The following is a 17,220-nucleotide window of genomic DNA, read 5'->3' on the forward strand; positions in this document are numbered from 1 at the left end:
TTTAAGATATTACTTAATAAATGATTTTGTAAAAACATAACAGTGATTATAATATTTTAACTTTAAATTTGAAATGGAATTAAAAGGTGATGGCCAGTTATGTTCACCTAATTTTAAAAATGTATATTATATGATCTAACCAAGTACCCTTTATTAAGGCCGTCAAAATTATTGGATATAAAACGCGTTTTCGCGTCAGCACTGAAAAACCCAAATATGGAATTTTTTAATGACTGTATTGCAGTTGGAATAGATTTAGTTCTACTGGGGTTTTGTGTTCGCGAATATGTGCATTGCAAACGAGCTACCCACATGTTGAGGGTGCGTATACTGCGTATACTTAATATTTAGCATAAAATATATGTATTATTTAATGGGCTTTCCTTACAGTCGGCACCACAATATAAAATCGATGAAAAGTTGAAAACCCTCGTAGAACTGCAGCCTGACAAGAAGATCCCTTATGCTGTGATTCGGGGAACAGTAAAACCCATTGGAGATCCCCTCCAGAGTTCTCTGGGGCCCAGTGTAAGTGGTGTCCTCCAGATTGTAAAGCTTCATGAGCATAGGATAATCCGGGGAATCACTGGCTTATGGAAAGATCATCACCAGTTACTCCATGAGTCCACCAACGAAATGCCTTTTCAGTTGCGTAACCAACAGCATAGTGTAGAGATTGTAGATGCTTTGAGGGCATCTTTTTTGGATGTGGATACGGTCTATGATAACTTTGAACCCTCCTCCCTTTCGGTTTTTGACTATATATATGGTTTCTTCTCTGGGGCTCGCCAAAAGGGATTACAAACCACCGAGGTGGTCTTAGGAAAAGGAAGCTTTATCACCGCCATTGGAGAACTGGAACTGGATGGTGATACACTGCTCATGAAGCCTTCACAACAAGCACCTCTTCTCCTAACCACCGCCACCAAATCCACGCTCATCAAGAGATTGGAAGATGCCAATAGAGCCATTATGTGGGTATATCAGGAATTACCTAATATATGTATTATAATTATGGAACTTCTCTTTAGACTTAAGCTGCTTGTGTGCAGTACAATTTCTGTTATCCTCATTGCTTTTGTTTCAAGGAAGATTTACAGGAGAATAAAAATTAAAGCAGAAGAGGTCACAATACGCAATCGACTGAGGGCGGAGCGCAGGAGGAATCTTCCAGCTAACTTATCCCAGGATCAGCTCTGCGTGGTGTGTTCCACCAATCCCAAAGAGGTAATTAGTTGGGTTCAGGTCTTGAAAAAACTTTATTGAAGTTTGATTTTTTGTTATCTTAATCGTCTTTCAATGGTATATATAAGAATTGTTTTTAATATTATTCCCTGCAGGTCATTTTACTTCCCTGTGGTCATGTATGTCTCTGCGAGGACTGCGCCCAGAAAATCTCAAAGACCTGCCCTGTGTGTCGTGGTAAAATCGCCTCCAAGGCAGCCGCCTTCATCACCTAGACTTCATCAAAATGCCAAATGTTCTTAGATATGATCCCATTCAATTTATTAAAATGACAATCGGCCGCCTCTATAAAAAATAGTACCGATTATAACTTACTTTATCTATTTAGTATTTCTTTACATCGTGCTTTGTCCTTTAAATAAATTTAAATTATATACATTTCGTAAAACCCTCTGCCGTTTATATATTTAACCTGTGGCGCCAAAACTTAAATAAAAGTGTTACCGCATTGCAGGAAACCGCTATGATATCATACAATATGAACTAGTTCCCTAAAAACGGGAAACAATTCCGAAAAACTGTATTCTCAACACGTTGTCACTGCCTAAACTCGCAAACGAAAACACAGCCACACTAATAAAACAGATGTTTATAATAGGGTAAATAACATAACAAAATATGGAATTTTTACACGAATCGATTGCCCTGGGCGTGGATTTGATAATAATAGGCATATGTGCGCGGGAGTATGTGCACTACAAGCGCACTGCCCAGGTGCTAAAGGTACGTATACTTGATATTTAAAAAAATATGTAATATTTAATGGGTTACTTTGCAGGCGGCACCGCAATTCAACATCGATGGGGAGCTGAAATCGGTGGTGGAGCGGCAGCGCGACAAGAAGATACCCTATGCGGTAATCCGGGGAACAGTAACCCCCCTTGGGGTTCCCTTGAAGAGTAGCCTGGTGCCCAGTGTCAGTGGTGTCCTGCAGATTGTGAAGCTGCACGAGCACAGAATCACCCGGGGATTCGCTGGCTTCTGGACGGAGCAACACAAGCTGATCCACGAGTCCGCCAACGAGATGCCCTTTGAGTTACGCAACCAGCAACACGGTGTGGAGATTGTGGACGCCTTGAGTGCAGCTGTTTTGGACGTGGACATGGTCTATGACAACTATGAGCCCTCCAGTCTGTCCTTATTCGACCATCTGTTTGGCTTCTTCTCTGGCGTCCGTCAAAGGGGACTGCAAACCACAGAGGAGGTCCTGAGGGAGGGCAGCTTCCTGACCGCCATTGGTGAACTGGAATTGGATGGCAATACGCTGCGCATGCAGCCCTCTAAGGAGGGACCCCTCTTCCTGACCACCGCCACAAAGTCCACGCTCATCAAGCGGTTCGAAGATGCCAAGGCGACCACGATGTGGGTAGTACTTACTTTATGTATATACTTCTTTAATAACAATCCCTTTCAGACTCAAGCTGCTTTTCTGTAGTACTATCTCTGTCATCCTGGTAGCCGTTATTGCCAAGAAGTTCTACCGAAAGAAGAAACAGGAACGGGAGGAGGCCAAAATACGCGGTCGCCTGGAGACGGAGCGCCGGGAACGACGAGCGAGGAGTCGTCCCCACACTCTGTCCCAGGATCAGCTTTGCGTAGTCTGCTCCACCAACCCCAAAGAGGTCAGCTTATATAACGAAATTGAAACCTATTCTTTCCTAGAACCATTTATATCGAATTTAAGTTTTGGAGTATCTTTAAATAATAGGACAAATGGCCTAGACCTTTAGTTAGCAAGTTGAAATAGGTCTTTAACTTCTTCTTATTATTAATTTATGTTTTATAACTGCACATCCTGTATATGTCTGTTCATAAAAGTGTTTTTTGAGTTTGGTATCATATAAATTAATCGCAAGATAAGGTCTTTTGTAAAATACCGATTTTAATGCTGTCAATAATTTTAAAAAACTTTCCACCCTGTATACTCTACGTGCTTAATATGATCATGTATATGTATGACTTTTTTGGTTAATTATCATATTCTTTCTTTTAGGTTATCCTACTGCCCTGTGGTCACGTCTGTCTCTGCGAGGACTGCGCCCAGAAAATCTCCATATCCTGCCCCGTGTGTCGCGGCAAAATCGCCTCTAAGGCAGCCGCCTTCATCGCCTAGATATCAGCCGAATGCCAACAAGATCACCTTGTACCTGTGCGCGCCAAACTCATTATTTTGTTACAATGCTCGTGTACGGCATTTATTTTAAAATTATTTAAAGTCTTCACATCGAAAAGTTAACATTACTTGGATTCTCCCTGCATAATTCGACGGTACTGACGTTGGTTCTCCAGTAGCTGTAGGAACACTTTGTATTTGCGGTTGTGGAACTCTATGGTTTCCGAGTTTGGCTTTACAAGCTGGCCAGTACCACCCATGGCTTTTGAGGCGCTCTGAGAGCACAAAAAGTAGTTTGTAAACCAGTTAGATCATAGGAATATTTTATAAGCTCACCTCCAAGCTGTCAAAGTGACCCGAGGCAGCGGCTCCCAGGGCAGCAGCTCCCACCAAAACCATTTCCTGTTCGTCTGGAATCAAGCCGGGCAGGTTGCAAATATCCGCATGGCACTGCACATACAAAGGATTCTTGGCCAGTCCTCCACAGAAAAGGAGCGTTTGAAAGGGTGCTCTATCGTACTGATAAAGGTTCTCGATTATGTGACGGGTGCCATACTAAAAAAATAAAAATCACGAATTTATTATAATAGTTTTAACATAATATATTAGGATATAACTTACAGCCAGAGCTTGAACGAACGCCAAGTATTTGATGGCCAGAGATTCAGTTCCTCGCGTCATGTCCAAGCCAGTGATCTTTAAGAAACGATTTCTGGGTTAACTTATAACCAATAAGTTTATAAAAGATCACTTACCACTCCTCGCAGCGTTGGATCGGCAATGGGCGAACGATTGCCATGTAAATCAGGCCAAACATGGATATCCTGGGTAAGGCATCCCACCTGACTCAATCCTCGAGCAGCTGCCAGTTCCGGCAGCAACTTGTTGAGATGCTGATAGATAAACTTATCCTCGCCCAGTTTCTCTTTCAGTTCAGCATAGGATTCATGGGACTTGAGGACATGGTCCAGGAGATGTCCCGCAATGCTTTGACCACCTTCGTTCAGGAAATATCCGGGTATAATGGCATCCTGGTAAGGACCCCAAACGCCCTGGGCGAAACAGGCCTTCCTTGTGATGCTCATATGGCAGGTTGAGGTACCGGCAATCAGTGCCATCTTACCCTGGACATCGTCGGAGCCCTTGGATTCCTTGGGACGGCAGCCAAACATTCCCAGGGCACCAGCATGGGCGTCGATTAGGGAGGTGCTAACCACTGTTCCAGCGGATAAGCCCAATTCTCCGGCAGCTTTGGCTGTAAGACCTTTGCCCACCTTTCTTCCCGGAGGCTGGACATCACTGCCCAGCTTCTCGAAGTTGTTCTGAGTCAACTCCTCCAAGTCCGCCTGCTTGAGGAACTCCTTGTTCCAACTGTTATTCGCAGCATCGTAGTTCCACTTGCAAACCACGGAGCACAATGAACGGGTATCCACACCAGTTGCTCGCCAGGTCAGGAAGTCGGGCAGATCGAAAACCCTCCAAATATTGCCAAAGCTCTTCGAAAGGTTCCGCTTCAGCCAGAGCAGCTTTGGGACCTCCATCTCCAGCGACACCTGACCGCCCACATACTTCAGCAGAGGATTTTTAAATGCATTTATCTCCTGGGTTTCCATCTCGGCACGATGGTCCATCCAGAGGATTATGTTCTGCTCCGTCTCACCGGATTTGCTCACAGTCAGGGGCGATCCTTGGGAACCCAGAACCACCAAGGAGCAGGTGGCATCGAAGCCAATGCCCTTGACTTCTGACTTATCGACGCCGGCGATGACTTTCTGTAAAATCAGCATTGGGTTAATCTAATCTCGTCGAGAAACGTCGCCGAACGACAGAGGTTATCAGACAGAGCAAAAATAAGATGTTTATAGATCCAAATATTAGTTTTTATAAAGATCCTTATATTTGCCATTTTTATATTTCTTATAACGTTAGGGATTAGTGTCAGTTTCCTAGGATTTTATAAAATTTATGGTTGGTGTTTTTTATTATGTTCTTGTATTTTGAATAATTAAGTTACTATATCTCAATATTCTTCTTGATTTTGTACAACAACAAACTATAAATTATTTTTTTACTTTTTTTTAATTTGGGTGTAATCATAGGAGGAGTTTTTCATTTGCACTATGTAAATCTCAGGATCAAGTTATTTTTATCATACCTGGCAATTATGTGAAATAGGTGCTCCTTGCGCCAAAGACTTACCTTCACCACCTGGCAGATGGATTGCCAAATATTATCGGATGACTGGTTGTAGTAGCCCGGCTCTGGGTTCCAAGTTTTGATCCTCTGTACCGCCTGCTCCAGGACACGCCCATCGGAGGCCACCAGCGCCGCCCTCGCACTGCCCGTGCCCACGTCCACGCCCACAAAATACGGTCCGGATGACATTTCCAAGTCGCCGCCTCCGTCACAGACGCCTCTAATCACCTTGGCGGTCAAATAAATGTTATTGACTCAATGCAAAAACCTAAAAGCGAAGCGAAGTCGTCGAGCGTCGGACGCGAACTGATAAGCAACCTGATATGCGAACGCCCAGCAGACCCACAAATAGTGTAAATTAACCCAAGTACCGGTTTATAAAGATCTCACTGGGTCACTTGTGAGCTAATTCATCAAAGCTTTACTGGCTGTAATTATGGGTTTGCTATTTTTATGGGACTTCTAAATTTAAAACTGTATTCGATGAATGGAATATATTCTGTGTACCTATGTTGTTCATAGGTACATTTATATTCCCTAATTTCGATAAGGTTTTGACCGGTTTTGGAATGTTGCACAATAAGTTCAAAACTGATAAGCTTTCACTGTGCTCTTCTATATTGAACCATTTTAGAACAAGGTACATAACTATAGTGATTTTGTACAATAATAAACTAAACCAATTTTCAACAAAGGCAATTAACGAATAGCAGCCGCTCAATTAGTATAAATTAACTCAAGTACCGGTTTGTAATGATATGATTAATTTTTATAGGCTATTGCTAATTTGGGGATTGCTGGATTAGTAACTTAAAATAATGTTGGTACATGTACATTGTACAACATTTAAATATATGTTTATATATCTTAGCATCCCTTAATATTTATGTCACATTTACTTAAAATTTGTATCATATTTTCGTTTTCTTAACCTTACCAACCCAAATAATTTACCATAATTTGTGATATTTTATATAATTCCTTTTTCACATAAATTCTGCTGCATCTTATTAAGCTGAATAACATTTAAATTTTAAAAGGCAAAGTAGTTAAAGCCGAAAATTATAAATGGAAGGCACGAACAACTGGTCTTTCAGAAAAATCAAACTCTAAGTAGTAGGAATAGCACACCTGATTGTTTCCAATACACAATAATTTGAGCGATATTCTGCTTTGCTTGCATATGCGCAGGTTGTTTATCAACACAAAAAAAATGAAATGTGTTTGCTTTTATTTTATTCCGTCACCTGCCGTCGAACCTGTCACAACGAGTTGCTCTCAGCCACTGCTTCAAAGCCCTCAGAGTGGATCCAATCTATTTCAATTTGCATGCCATATTCAAATTTAACAGCAACTGTCTCTTAACTGTTAATAAAAAATTGTATTTTCCAATTAAATATATAGAGAGATCTGTGAATTAAATAACTTCTAACATAATATTGTATATAAAAAAAAAACAAATCTGTTATGCTATTAATAATATAATATTATTAATAAAATAATATAATATTTTAGCAATAACCTTTTTATAAAACTGATTTCTGTTATCTTAATAAAAATGTAAGTCAAGGCTAGTTCCAGAAGGGCGCTTATAAAAAAAATGCTTCCGAAAACGCTATTCGGAGGAATGACATTTTAATAGTGTGTCGATAAACAAGATTTATAGATAGGCGGGGTTTTATCTAGACTGGTCCCACACTCGGAATAGCAATCATTATTCGTTTACCATCGAAGATAAGCGGTGAATTCTCTGCAGTTCGATTACTAAACATTGAAATCATAGATTATTTTGAAGCCGTACCTTATGCTATTAAATTAATTGAGCTATATAAAAGAAGAAAACCAGTAATCTGTTCGTCAAAATAATATTAAGCCTAAAAGAGAACCTTGCAATATCTACTTTTTGACTATTCTTATCCCAATATAATATAATATAATATATTAAAATAAAAGATTCTTTATTTGAACGTTGAAGGTACAATCCTTACCTGCTTTTTATAAAGAGCTCTTGTTGAGCCCAAGACCTCAAGGACTTCAGGATGCTATCCGAGGGCCTTAACATGCAACTAATCCCATAATTGTTGTTTACATCCTCGGACCAGCTTAGTCTAAACCCCGTAATTAGTGGCCCTTCAGCTGGTCACCTCGGTGCCGCCAAAACCATTGTGGGGCTATCGGAGGTCTACTCCGCCCATGACAAGTTTGGACCTATTTAAATTTCGCATTTCGTGTCAGTGCAAAAAAGACCGGCGTCATGAAAGGAACTACCATGAATTTTCGTAAAACTCCCAGTAGGGATAATGTAGTTAAGGCAGTGGAGAGTTTGGCCAGGCCAGAAACGCCTCCTCCAAAGTTTGTGGAAGAATCGAATTTGGAATTTAATGTCTTGGCCAGCGAAAAGCTACCTAACTATGCCAATTTGGATATTTTTCATCGGGCTGTATATCCATGTAAGCTTGAATAAAATGAGAAGAATATTGTAAAAATGTTTTTATTTTCCCTTTCAATCTAGTCATGTTTTTGGCACAGTGTGTAGCTATTATGCCCTTGGTGGGCATCCGGGAATCGAATCCCAAACGCATTAGATTTGCTTATAAATCAATACCCATGATTGTTACCCTGATCTTTATGACTGCCACATGTATATTGTTTTTAAGCATGCTCAGCCACCTGCTAAAGATTGGCATTACAGCTAAGAATTTTGGTAAGATCAGTCATGTTTAAATATATCATTAAAGCTATTTCTGTATCTAGTGGGTCTCGTTTTCTTCGGCTGTGTGCTGTCGGCCTATGTGGTTTTTATTCGCCTGGCTAAAAAATGGCCAGCTCTTATAAGATACTGGACCAAAACGGAAATGGTCTTTACCAAGCCTCCATATGAAATACCCAAGAGAAATCTTTCGCGTCGCGTTCAATTGGCTGCCTTGGCCATAATTGGCATGTCTTTAGGTGAGATATAACTTGTATTTCAATGATATATTACTTTTAAACCTTCTGACCCTTAGGTGAACACGCTTTGTACCAAGTATCAGCTATTCTAACCTATAAACGACGTATTCAGCTGTGCGTTAATATTACTACTGTGGCCAGTTTTGATAATTACATGCAAACCAACTACGACTATGTGTTTCAGATGCTTCCCTACAGTCCCATCATCGGTGCTCTTGTTCTAGCAAGTTCCTGTTACTTTATTATACCTTAATTGTTTTTGAGTATTTATCTTTTTAGTTGATCAATGGTGCCATCACTTTTGTGTGGAACTACATGGACCTTTTTATCATGATGATAAGCAAGGGTTTGTCCTACCGATTCGAGCAAATAACTGGACGGATTCGAAAATTGGAACATGAGGAGGTCCTCGAGTCGGTGTTTATCCAAATCAGAGAGCATTACGTCAAGATGTGTGAATTGATGGAATTTTTAGATAGCGCAATGTCCAGTCTTATATTGCTTTCGTGTGTTAACAACCTGTACTTTGTGTGCTACCAGCTGCTTAATGTTTTCAAGTGAGTTTAAGGAAGAGAATTATAAGATCTCTGAAACCAATTTGGACATAAATTCGAAAAGTATCAAAAACAATTATAATATTTAGTTAGTTCCTACTTTTTATTAATTTCTTTAATAATTGTTTATTATACTCTTTTATTAACCATTCCTTAGCAAGCTGCGCTGGCCCATCAACTATATATACTTCTGGTACTCTCTACTATATCTGATTGCACGTACCGCCTTTGTGTTCCTCACGGCAGCGGACATCAATGAGGAGTCCAAGCGGGGACTGGGAGTTCTGAGGAGGGTTTCCAGTCGCAGTTGGTGCGTGGAGGTGGAGCGCCTGATATTCCAGATGACCACCCAGACAGTTGCCCTTTCCGGCAAGAAGTTCTACTTCCTCACACGCCGACTGCTCTTTGGAGTGGGTAACCCCGATGCAGAAAATGCTAGTTTATGCTCACACCTCTGAAATTCCCTTTGCCCCCCAGATGGCCGGAACTATTGTCACCTACGAACTGGTCCTTCTGCAATTCGATGAACCCAATCGACGCAAAGGACTGCAGCCCTTGTGCGCCTGATGAGCCACAGCCATGACACCCATCATCCCACTCCCTGGCCATTTGTCATGTCAGCTGAATGTGACAGGCGGTGCAATTAGTTGTAAATACTTACTGGGTAAATCGTTTAAAACAGCCACGCCCCCTAGGTTATGTGGGCAGCTTTTCGCACGCCAGATTGGCAAGTCGGTGGTTAGTGTTAGTTTGGCCATGCCGCAGGGCGAGACATTCCATCGGGCGGTCTCGAAAGGTGTGTGATTAACACTTTATTGTATATCACTATTAAAACTTAAATACTATGTTAACCCAGTTCTTTATATTTCACAACTCTATGGCCTGCTTCCGGTTAGCAATGTCCGCGCCTTGGATGTTGCGAACATCCGGTTTCGTTGGTTTTCACCTCGTATATTTTACTCCTGCCTCGTTTTAATCCTAAATCTCTGCGAATTTGGGGCCGTCATCAATTATGTCATCAAGGTGGCCATTAACTTTCACACCTCCAGCACCCTTTCGCTGTATATTGTCTGTCTTTTGGAGCACATTTTCTTCTGGAGACTGGCCATTCAATGGCCCAGGATTATGCGCACCTGGCATGGAGTGGAACAGCTCTTCCTAAGGGTCCCCTATCGCTTCTACGGGGAATACAAGATGAAAAGGCGTATATACATTGTGTTTGCCATAGTCATGCTTTCGGCTTTGGGTTAGTTTAATGTACTCCTTTGTTGGGAAAGAAGATGTTGATTTAGATATTTATATTTAACATAATTTTTTAGTGGAACACTGTCTCCTGCTCCTCAACTCGTTTCATCTCAGCAATATGGAGCGCACCCAGTGCAAGATCAATGTTACCTACTTCGAGAGCATCTACAAGTGGGAACGTCCTCATCTCTACATGATCCTGCCCTATCACTTTTGGATGCTGCCTATTTTAGAGGTAGTTTTGAATATAAAGGTGTATAAATATTAGTTTCTAAATTCTATAATAATATTTCCCAGTGGGTTAACCAGACTATTGCCTATCCCCGCTCCTTCACCGACTGCTTCATAATGTGCATTGGCATTGGATTGGCTGCCAGGTTCCATCAGCTCTATCGAAGGATTGCTGCTGTTCATAGGAAAGTAATGCCCGCTGTTTTTTGGACAGAGGTCCGTGAGCATTATCTGGCTTTAAAGAGACTCGTGCATCTTCTGGATGCTGCAATAGCTCCACTGGTTCTACTGGCGTTCGGCAACAATATGTCCTTTATTTGCTTTCAGTTGTTCAACAGTTTCAAGTGAGTTGAATAATGTTATTCCTTATTTTTGCCATAAGAAACATAAACTGTTATTTATTTTCAAAAGAAATATAGGAGTGGACTTTCTTGTCATGGTGGCCTTTTGGTACTCCCTCGGTTTCGCCGTTGTTCGCACTTTACTAACTATTTTTGTGGCCTCTTCAATAAACGATTACGAAAAAAAGATTGTCACTGCTTTGCGGGATGTGCCCTCCAGAGCTTGGTCCATAGAGGTAAAAAAATCTTTATGGTCCATCTATTATTATAATATTTGTATCCATAGGTCCAACGTTTTAGTGAGCAGTTGGGAAATGATATGACAGCTCTCTCCGGCAGCGGATTCTTCTACCTTACCCGCTCACTTGTCCTGGCTGTAAGTTAAAGTCTTTATATATAATAATTACATGTGTTACCCATCTTTATGCCTTTCTAGATGGGCACCACAATTATCACCTATGAGCTCATGATATCGGATGTCATTAACCAAGGTTCCATCAGGCAAAAGACTCAGTACTGCAGGGAATATTAGATCCCAGAATTTAGCTCCAGTTCAATAGCACATTAATCACAATGGTAACGCCCACGCACCTGCACTAAAACCGCCAATTCGCAAGATCGTAATCTGTTAATAGATTGGCTTACGCCCCCTTGTTTGTGGCGTGTCCTTAGGACCTGAAGGACCTCTTCCATTTGCAAAACAACAGCCAAGCCATGAAGCAGTCGGGCCAAAGAGGCACCAGAAACACGCTTCAACACGGCATTGGTCCTGGTAATTGGGATGAGTGGGGATTTTAATAACGTAACGTATTTAATAATCTGGTTATTTTTCAGTTCTGGTGGTAGCCCAGTTCTTTGGGGTTCTACCGGTTTCCGGGGTCTGGCCAAGTTCTCGGCCAGAGAAGGTTCACTTTCGCTGGATTTCTTTGTCGCTCCTAGCTGCTCTAGTTCTGTTTAGTTTCTCCATTGTGGACTGTGCTCTATCCTCCAAAGTAGTGTTAGATCATGGTTTGAAAATCTATACCATAGGTAAGAAAAACCTTAATTATAATTTTTTGCAATATAAGATAGACAATCTACCATTACCACCAAGATAAGCTGAACATAAATTTCCTCTTGAAAATATCAAAATATAAAAGTAACATAACAAAAATAAATTTTTTTAAAAATAGTTTTGATGGTATATTAATATATAACATTTCCTTCTTCCAGGATCTCTCAGCTTCAGCGTGATATGCATTTTCTGTTTTGGGGTCTTCCTGCTGTTATCCCGCCGTTGGCCCTATATCATCCGTCGGACGGCAGAGTGTGAGCAGATCTTTCTGGAGCCCGCCTACGATTGTAAATATGGACGTGGTTACTCCAGTCGCCTTCGTCTGTGGGGTGTCTGCCTCCTGGTGGCCGCCCTCTGTGAGCACTCCACCTACGTGGGAAGTGCCCTGTATAACAATCACCTGGCTATTGTGGAGTGTAAGTTGAATGCGGACTTTTGGCAAAACTATTTTCAGAGGGAGAGGCAGCAACTCTTCCTAGTTATGCACTTCACCGCCTGGTGGATACCCTTCATCGAGTGGACCACCCTATCGATGACCTTCGTGTGGAACTTTGTGGACATCTTTCTGGTCCTCATCTGTCGCGGAATGCAGATGAGATTCCAACAGATGCACTGGCGCATCCGACAACATGCAAAACAGCAAATGCCAAATGAGTTTTGGCAGAAGATTCGCTGTGATCTTCTGGACCTCAGTGATCTTCTGGGGATCTACGACAAGGAATTATCCGGGCTGATAGTTCTCTCCTGTGCCCACAACATGTACTTTATATGTGTGCAGATATATCACAGTTTTCAGTAAGTCATATAGTAACAAAAAGGTAATGATATGAAATTTAAAATACTACCATCTGCTACGTAATTAGATCAAAAGGAAACTATGCCGATGAGCTATATTTCTGGTTCTGCCTTTCCTATGTCATTATTCGAGTGCTAAACATGATGTTCGCTGCATCCTCTATTCCCCAAGAAGCCAGGGAGATATCTTATACACTATATGAAATACCCACGGAGTTTTGGTGCGTGGAGTTAAGACGCCTTAACGAGATTTTCCTTTCGGACCACTTTGCCCTCAGTGGCAAGGGTTACTTTCTACTGACCAGACGTTTAATATTTGCAGTAAGTTTTGAAAATATAGTGGTTACTGTATTCTAAAAATCTATAATATCTCTTTTAAGATGGCTGCTACTTTGATGGTCTATGAGCTGGTGCTGATCAATCAAATGGCTGGGTCCGAAGTGCAAAAGAGCTTCTGCGAAGGCGGCGTTGGCTCCTCCAAGAGCATATTTTCCTAGTTCCAGTTTAATAGCTCCCACTTTTTGCACCTTTTTTATTCCCATAATGGCACCTAATCAATCGCACCTGTCGGATGTTATCTATCAATACAATGCGTGTCTGAAACGTTCTGTCACAAGTGTCTCAATTATCACAAAATTAAATGAATTCAGGGTAAAGAGCCATTTGTGTGTCCGTGGACTTCAAATGGAGCGGTCAGTGCAGGAAAATACCCTGCACTATGCCATCGGAAATGGTGAGTGTGGTTTTTGGTTGGTCCCATCTTTCAGTTTGGATCTTTCAGTTCTTGTGGTAGCTCGGATTTTTGGCGTACTTCCTCTTTCCGGAATCGGACCTTCGAACAAGCCGGAAAATGTTCGCTTTCGCTGGTTTTCGCCTGTTATTCTGTTTTTCGTGGTGGTATTCATTTTTGTAATCGGAGATTTTATTCTCTCTGCAAAGTTGGTGCTTCTTAATGGTCTAAAGGTCTATACTATAGGTAAGATACTTTAAAGACAAGCTTTAACATGAAATATTTAAGATTCTAAAAGTACTAAAGATTTAATGTTCTTAAAATCACACTATTATTATACTATAATAATACTACTGACAGCAATTTCCTTTTCTATCAACAGGTTCTTTGAGTTTCAGTGTGATATGTATATTTTGTTTTTGGGCCTTTATAAATATTGCTCGTCGATGGCCCCATATCATCCGACAAACAGCGCTATGTGAGCAGATCTTCCTGAAACCCTGCTATGGCAGCCATGAAGGACTTAACTTCAGTCGAATTCTTAGACGTTGGTCATTAATCGTCCTGGTGACCGCCCTGTGTGAACACCTCACCTATGTGGGCAGTGCCGTCTGGAGCAACTACGAGCAGATTCGGGATTGCAACCTGAAAGAGGGATTCGTAGAGAACTATTTTCTCAGGGAGCGCCAGGAGGTATTCTCAGTGTTTGATTACCGACTTTGGATGGTGTTCTTTATCGAGTGGAGCACCCTTTCCATGACATTCATCTGGAACTTTGGAGATATCTTCCTGTTTCTTATATGTCGGGGATTGAATATTCGGTTCCAGCAACTTCATTGGCGCATTCGTCAAAATATGCGGAAGACCATAACCAATGAGTTTTGGCAGGAAGTACGTTCGGACTTGTTGGATCTAGATGATCTCCTGAAGCTTTATGAAAAGGAGATGTCTGGCTTAATTTTGATCTGCTGCGCTCATAATATGTACTTTATTTGCGTCCAAGTCTACCATAGTTTTCAGTGAGTTTTGGAATTTTTACTTATCTTATTGAAATTAAATATATTTTTATTCGAACAGAGTTAAAGGCGCTTTTATGGACGAGCTTTACTTCTGGTTCTGTTTGCTTTATGTGATCGCCCGCTTGATGAACATGATGTTTGCAGCTGCTTCGATTCCCCAGGAGGTCAAGGATATATCGAGCACACTTTATGAAGTACCCTCAAGTTCTTGGTGCGATGATCTGGAGCGCTTGAGTGAGATGCTCCGCAATGAATCCTTTGCCCTAAGCGGAAAGGGATATTTTTTTCTGACCCGAAGGCTCATCTTTGCAGTGGGTATTACATAATGTTCGAAATAATTTTTAGTACACTTATGTTTTTAGATGGCTGCTGCTTTAATGGGATACGAACTAGTGCTTTTCCGACAATTGGAAGGTTCCGTAGTGCAGAAAAGTATTTGCAGCCGTGGACCCGGCTCCTCCATGAGCATTTTCTTCTCTTAGTTCTGTTTACCATTTTCATTTTCTTTTATACGACTATTTACCTTATAAGCCCTACGAGGGCTGTCAACGTTTCGCATTTGCACAAGATTATGCACAGATAAGCGCACAATTGGCACGGAGGCCATAAGTTAGGGGTAACCAGTAGCAATTTGTGGGTTTACCATTTGTCTGGGGAGGTTAAACCGTCAGTCGAGTTCGGAACATGGCCAGGATAACTGGGGATCCTGCCAAGCGGCGCCGGTACATTGCTCGCATCAAATTCTGGCGAAGATCTCGAGTGGGCAGCGAGTAGGTGGATCCTATTGTGATTATTTACATTTTAATGTGATTTTATATTGGAACTATATAGTATCACCTTGGGAATCATCAAGTACAGGGTCGTCTCAAAGCCTTCAAGGCAATTTCAATTTTCTTTGAGTAAGTTTTCTTTGGTGTTGTTATTGTTTATACTAGTTTTTTGATTCCTAGTAAGAGCATGGCTTCTTCGGATCAGAAAGGAGGATTACAAGTATTGTGGGTCTTTTCAGGAAGCCATTAAGCCAGGTAATTATGAAGGGAAAATATTTAATACTTTAGACATTTTGTATAAAAATAAGGCGAATATTTTAGCTTATCAAGTTTTTAGTTCTGTGGTCCTAGTTAATATGTATTTTTCAGTTCTCATCATCGCCCAGATCTTTGCTCTCATGCCAGTTCGGGAAGTGAGCTCCAAGTTCGCAGAAGACCTGATCTTCACCTGGTTCAGTATCCGAACTTATTACGCCTTGGTTACCATCCTGTGCTTTGGTATAACTTCCGGGTATCTGGTGGCTTACGTGACGAATGTGGCTTTCGATTTCGATTCGGTGGAGACTTTAGTATTTTATTTATCCATATTCCTCATCTCTTTGTCGTTTTTGCAACTGGCCAGGAAATGGCCTGCAATTGCTCAAGAATGGCAGTTAGTGGAGTCTAAGCTACCACCTCTCAAATTGCCCAAGGAACGCAGATCCCTGGCCCAGCACATCAAGATAATCACTATTGTGGCCACCACTTGCTCGCTGGGTAAGATATGATTTCCTCAAAATAATTATTAATTTACTTAACTTTTAGTGGAACACATAATGAGCATGCTGTCCATGGGCTACTACGTAAACTACTGTCCCCATTTTCCGGGTCATCCCATGGACAGTTTCCTGTACATAAACTACTCTACAATGTTCTACTTTGTGGAATACACCACTTTTCTGGGGATCTTGGGGAAGGTGGTCAATGTCTTGAGTACTTTCGCCTGGAACTTTAATGACATCTTCGTGATGGCTGTTAGTGTGGCTTTAGCTGCCCGTTTTCGACAGCTTAATGATTTCATGATGAGAGAGGCTCGATTGGTAGGGGATTCGATCATATAGGCAAGATGTTATTACTTATTTTATCCCACTTTTAGCCCACCACTGTGGACCACTGGATGCAGTGTAGGATTAACTTCCGGAACCTTTGCAAACTGTGCGAGGAGGTGGACGATGCCATAGCCACCATTACCTTACTCTGCTTCAGCAACAATCTGTACTTCATCTGTGGTAAAATCCTCAAGAGCATGCAGTAAGTTCATGATCTGTAGTTCTTAAATCTCGTATCATATACCATATATACCACAGTAGATCCTAACAATTATTTTTAAAGGTCTTGAATAAGTTCTTTTTAATTTTTCAGGGCCAAGCCATCTATTTTGCACACCCTGTACTTTTGGTTTTCACTGGCCTATCTACTTGGTCGCACTCTCATCCTGTCGCTCTATAGCTCCAGTATCAATGATGAGTCCAAGCGACCCCTAGTCATCTTTCGTTTGGTCCCCAGGGAGTTTTGGTGCGATGAGGTAAACAAATATTTACATTTTATTTATCAAAATTGTAGAATCACTCTTAAATTTCCAGCTAAAGCGCTTTTCGGAGGAGGTTCAGATGGACAATGTGGCTCTGACAGGCATGAAGTTCTTTCGTCTCACACGCGGCGTTGTCATTTCGGTTTGTGTGCATGCAAAAAAAATGTTGCAAAAATATCCTATAATGGAACTATACTATATCTCTAGGTGGCCGGTACCATTGTGACCTACGAGCTCATTTTGCTGCAGTTCAATGGCGAGGAAAAGGTGGCCGGCTGCTTTGAAAGCTGAACTTTGTGGGAGGGACAGAGTGTTAAACCTGCAAAATATATACTTTTATTGGTGTTGTTCCTTAATTATAGATAAGTGCAAAACAACAGGTGTTTTTAATAGTCATTGGGCACTCGC

At 41.4% G+C, this 17,220-nt stretch overlaps 7 protein-coding genes across 8 annotated transcripts; 6 read left to right on the forward strand and 1 right to left on the reverse strand.

The window, feature by feature from the left end:
• Window positions 1-161: 161 nt before the first annotated feature.
• LOC119554393 (mitochondrial E3 ubiquitin protein ligase 1-like) lies at window positions 162-1,540 on the forward strand. Its single transcript, XM_037865274.1, has 4 exons — window positions 162-321; window positions 391-974; window positions 1,032-1,227; window positions 1,341-1,540. Exons 1-4 carry the CDS (start codon window positions 217-219, stop codon window positions 1,458-1,460), a joined length of 1,005 nt encoding a protein of 334 aa, XP_037721202.1. The 5' UTR covers window positions 162-216; the 3' UTR covers window positions 1,461-1,540.
• Window positions 1,541-1,802: 262 nt separating this feature from the next.
• Window positions 1,803-3,486, forward strand: LOC119553759 (mitochondrial E3 ubiquitin protein ligase 1). Its single transcript, XM_037864364.1, has 4 exons — window positions 1,803-1,968; window positions 2,024-2,607; window positions 2,660-2,867; window positions 3,239-3,486. The coding sequence occupies exons 1-4, from the start codon at window positions 1,864-1,866 to the stop codon at window positions 3,356-3,358; spliced, it is 1,017 nt and encodes a 338-aa protein (XP_037720292.1). The 5' UTR covers window positions 1,803-1,863; the 3' UTR covers window positions 3,359-3,486.
• On the reverse strand, window positions 3,414-6,822 carry LOC119553758 (FGGY carbohydrate kinase domain-containing protein). Of its 2 annotated transcripts, none has more exons than XM_037864363.1 (6): window positions 6,802-6,822; window positions 5,558-5,782; window positions 4,114-5,130; window positions 3,980-4,054; window positions 3,695-3,913; window positions 3,414-3,633 (listed from the first exon to the last, which is right to left on the reverse strand). In XM_037864363.1, exons 2-6 carry the CDS (start codon window positions 5,741-5,743, stop codon window positions 3,484-3,486), a joined length of 1,647 nt encoding a protein of 548 aa, XP_037720291.1. In that variant the 5' UTR covers window positions 5,744-5,782; window positions 6,802-6,822; the 3' UTR covers window positions 3,414-3,483. The 2 variants fall into 2 exon arrangements, with proteins under 2 accessions (XP_037720291.1, XP_037720290.1); XM_037864362.1 differs by having other exon boundaries at window positions 6,686-6,802.
• A 986-nt stretch (window positions 6,823-7,808) lies between these two features.
• Window positions 7,809-9,624, forward strand: LOC119553487 (gustatory receptor for sugar taste 64a). Its single transcript, XM_037863896.1, has 7 exons — window positions 7,809-8,004; window positions 8,067-8,258; window positions 8,309-8,503; window positions 8,560-8,726; window positions 8,783-9,060; window positions 9,215-9,467; window positions 9,535-9,624. Exons 1-7 carry the CDS (start codon window positions 7,809-7,811, stop codon window positions 9,622-9,624), a joined length of 1,371 nt encoding a protein of 456 aa, XP_037719824.1.
• Window positions 9,625-9,813: 189 nt separating this feature from the next.
• Window positions 9,814-11,457, forward strand: LOC119553488 (gustatory receptor for sugar taste 64b). The gene is made up of 7 exons (XM_037863897.1): window positions 9,814-9,853; window positions 9,914-10,303; window positions 10,377-10,537; window positions 10,600-10,877; window positions 10,945-11,110; window positions 11,161-11,250; window positions 11,311-11,457. Exons 1-7 carry the CDS (start codon window positions 9,814-9,816, stop codon window positions 11,404-11,406), a joined length of 1,221 nt encoding a protein of 406 aa, XP_037719825.1. The 3' UTR covers window positions 11,407-11,457.
• Window positions 11,458-11,588: 131 nt separating this feature from the next.
• Window positions 11,589-13,234, forward strand: LOC119555256 (gustatory receptor for sugar taste 64c). Its single transcript, XM_037866554.1, has 5 exons — window positions 11,589-11,646; window positions 11,709-11,903; window positions 12,087-12,723; window positions 12,792-13,044; window positions 13,104-13,234. Exons 1-5 carry the CDS (start codon window positions 11,589-11,591, stop codon window positions 13,218-13,220), a joined length of 1,260 nt encoding a protein of 419 aa, XP_037722482.1. The 3' UTR covers window positions 13,221-13,234.
• A 145-nt stretch (window positions 13,235-13,379) lies between these two features.
• LOC119555257 (gustatory receptor for sugar taste 64e-like) lies at window positions 13,380-17,115 on the forward strand. The gene is made up of 14 exons (XM_037866555.1): window positions 13,380-13,456; window positions 13,505-13,699; window positions 13,836-14,472; window positions 14,531-14,783; window positions 14,835-14,953; window positions 15,138-15,242; window positions 15,304-15,371; window positions 15,423-15,497; window positions 15,612-15,998; window positions 16,047-16,321; window positions 16,378-16,532; window positions 16,644-16,806; window positions 16,865-16,954; window positions 17,020-17,115. The coding sequence occupies exons 1-14, from the start codon at window positions 13,408-13,410 to the stop codon at window positions 17,101-17,103; spliced, it is 2,655 nt and encodes an 884-aa protein (XP_037722483.1). The 5' UTR covers window positions 13,380-13,407; the 3' UTR covers window positions 17,104-17,115.
• Window positions 17,116-17,220: the final 105 nt, after the last annotated feature.

The sequence above is a fragment of the Drosophila subpulchrella genome, chromosome 3L (genome assembly GCF_014743375.2).
Source record: "Drosophila subpulchrella strain 33 F10 #4 breed RU33 chromosome 3L, RU_Dsub_v1.1 Primary Assembly, whole genome shotgun sequence".
Taxonomy (NCBI): domain Eukaryota; kingdom Metazoa; phylum Arthropoda; class Insecta; order Diptera; family Drosophilidae; genus Drosophila; species Drosophila subpulchrella.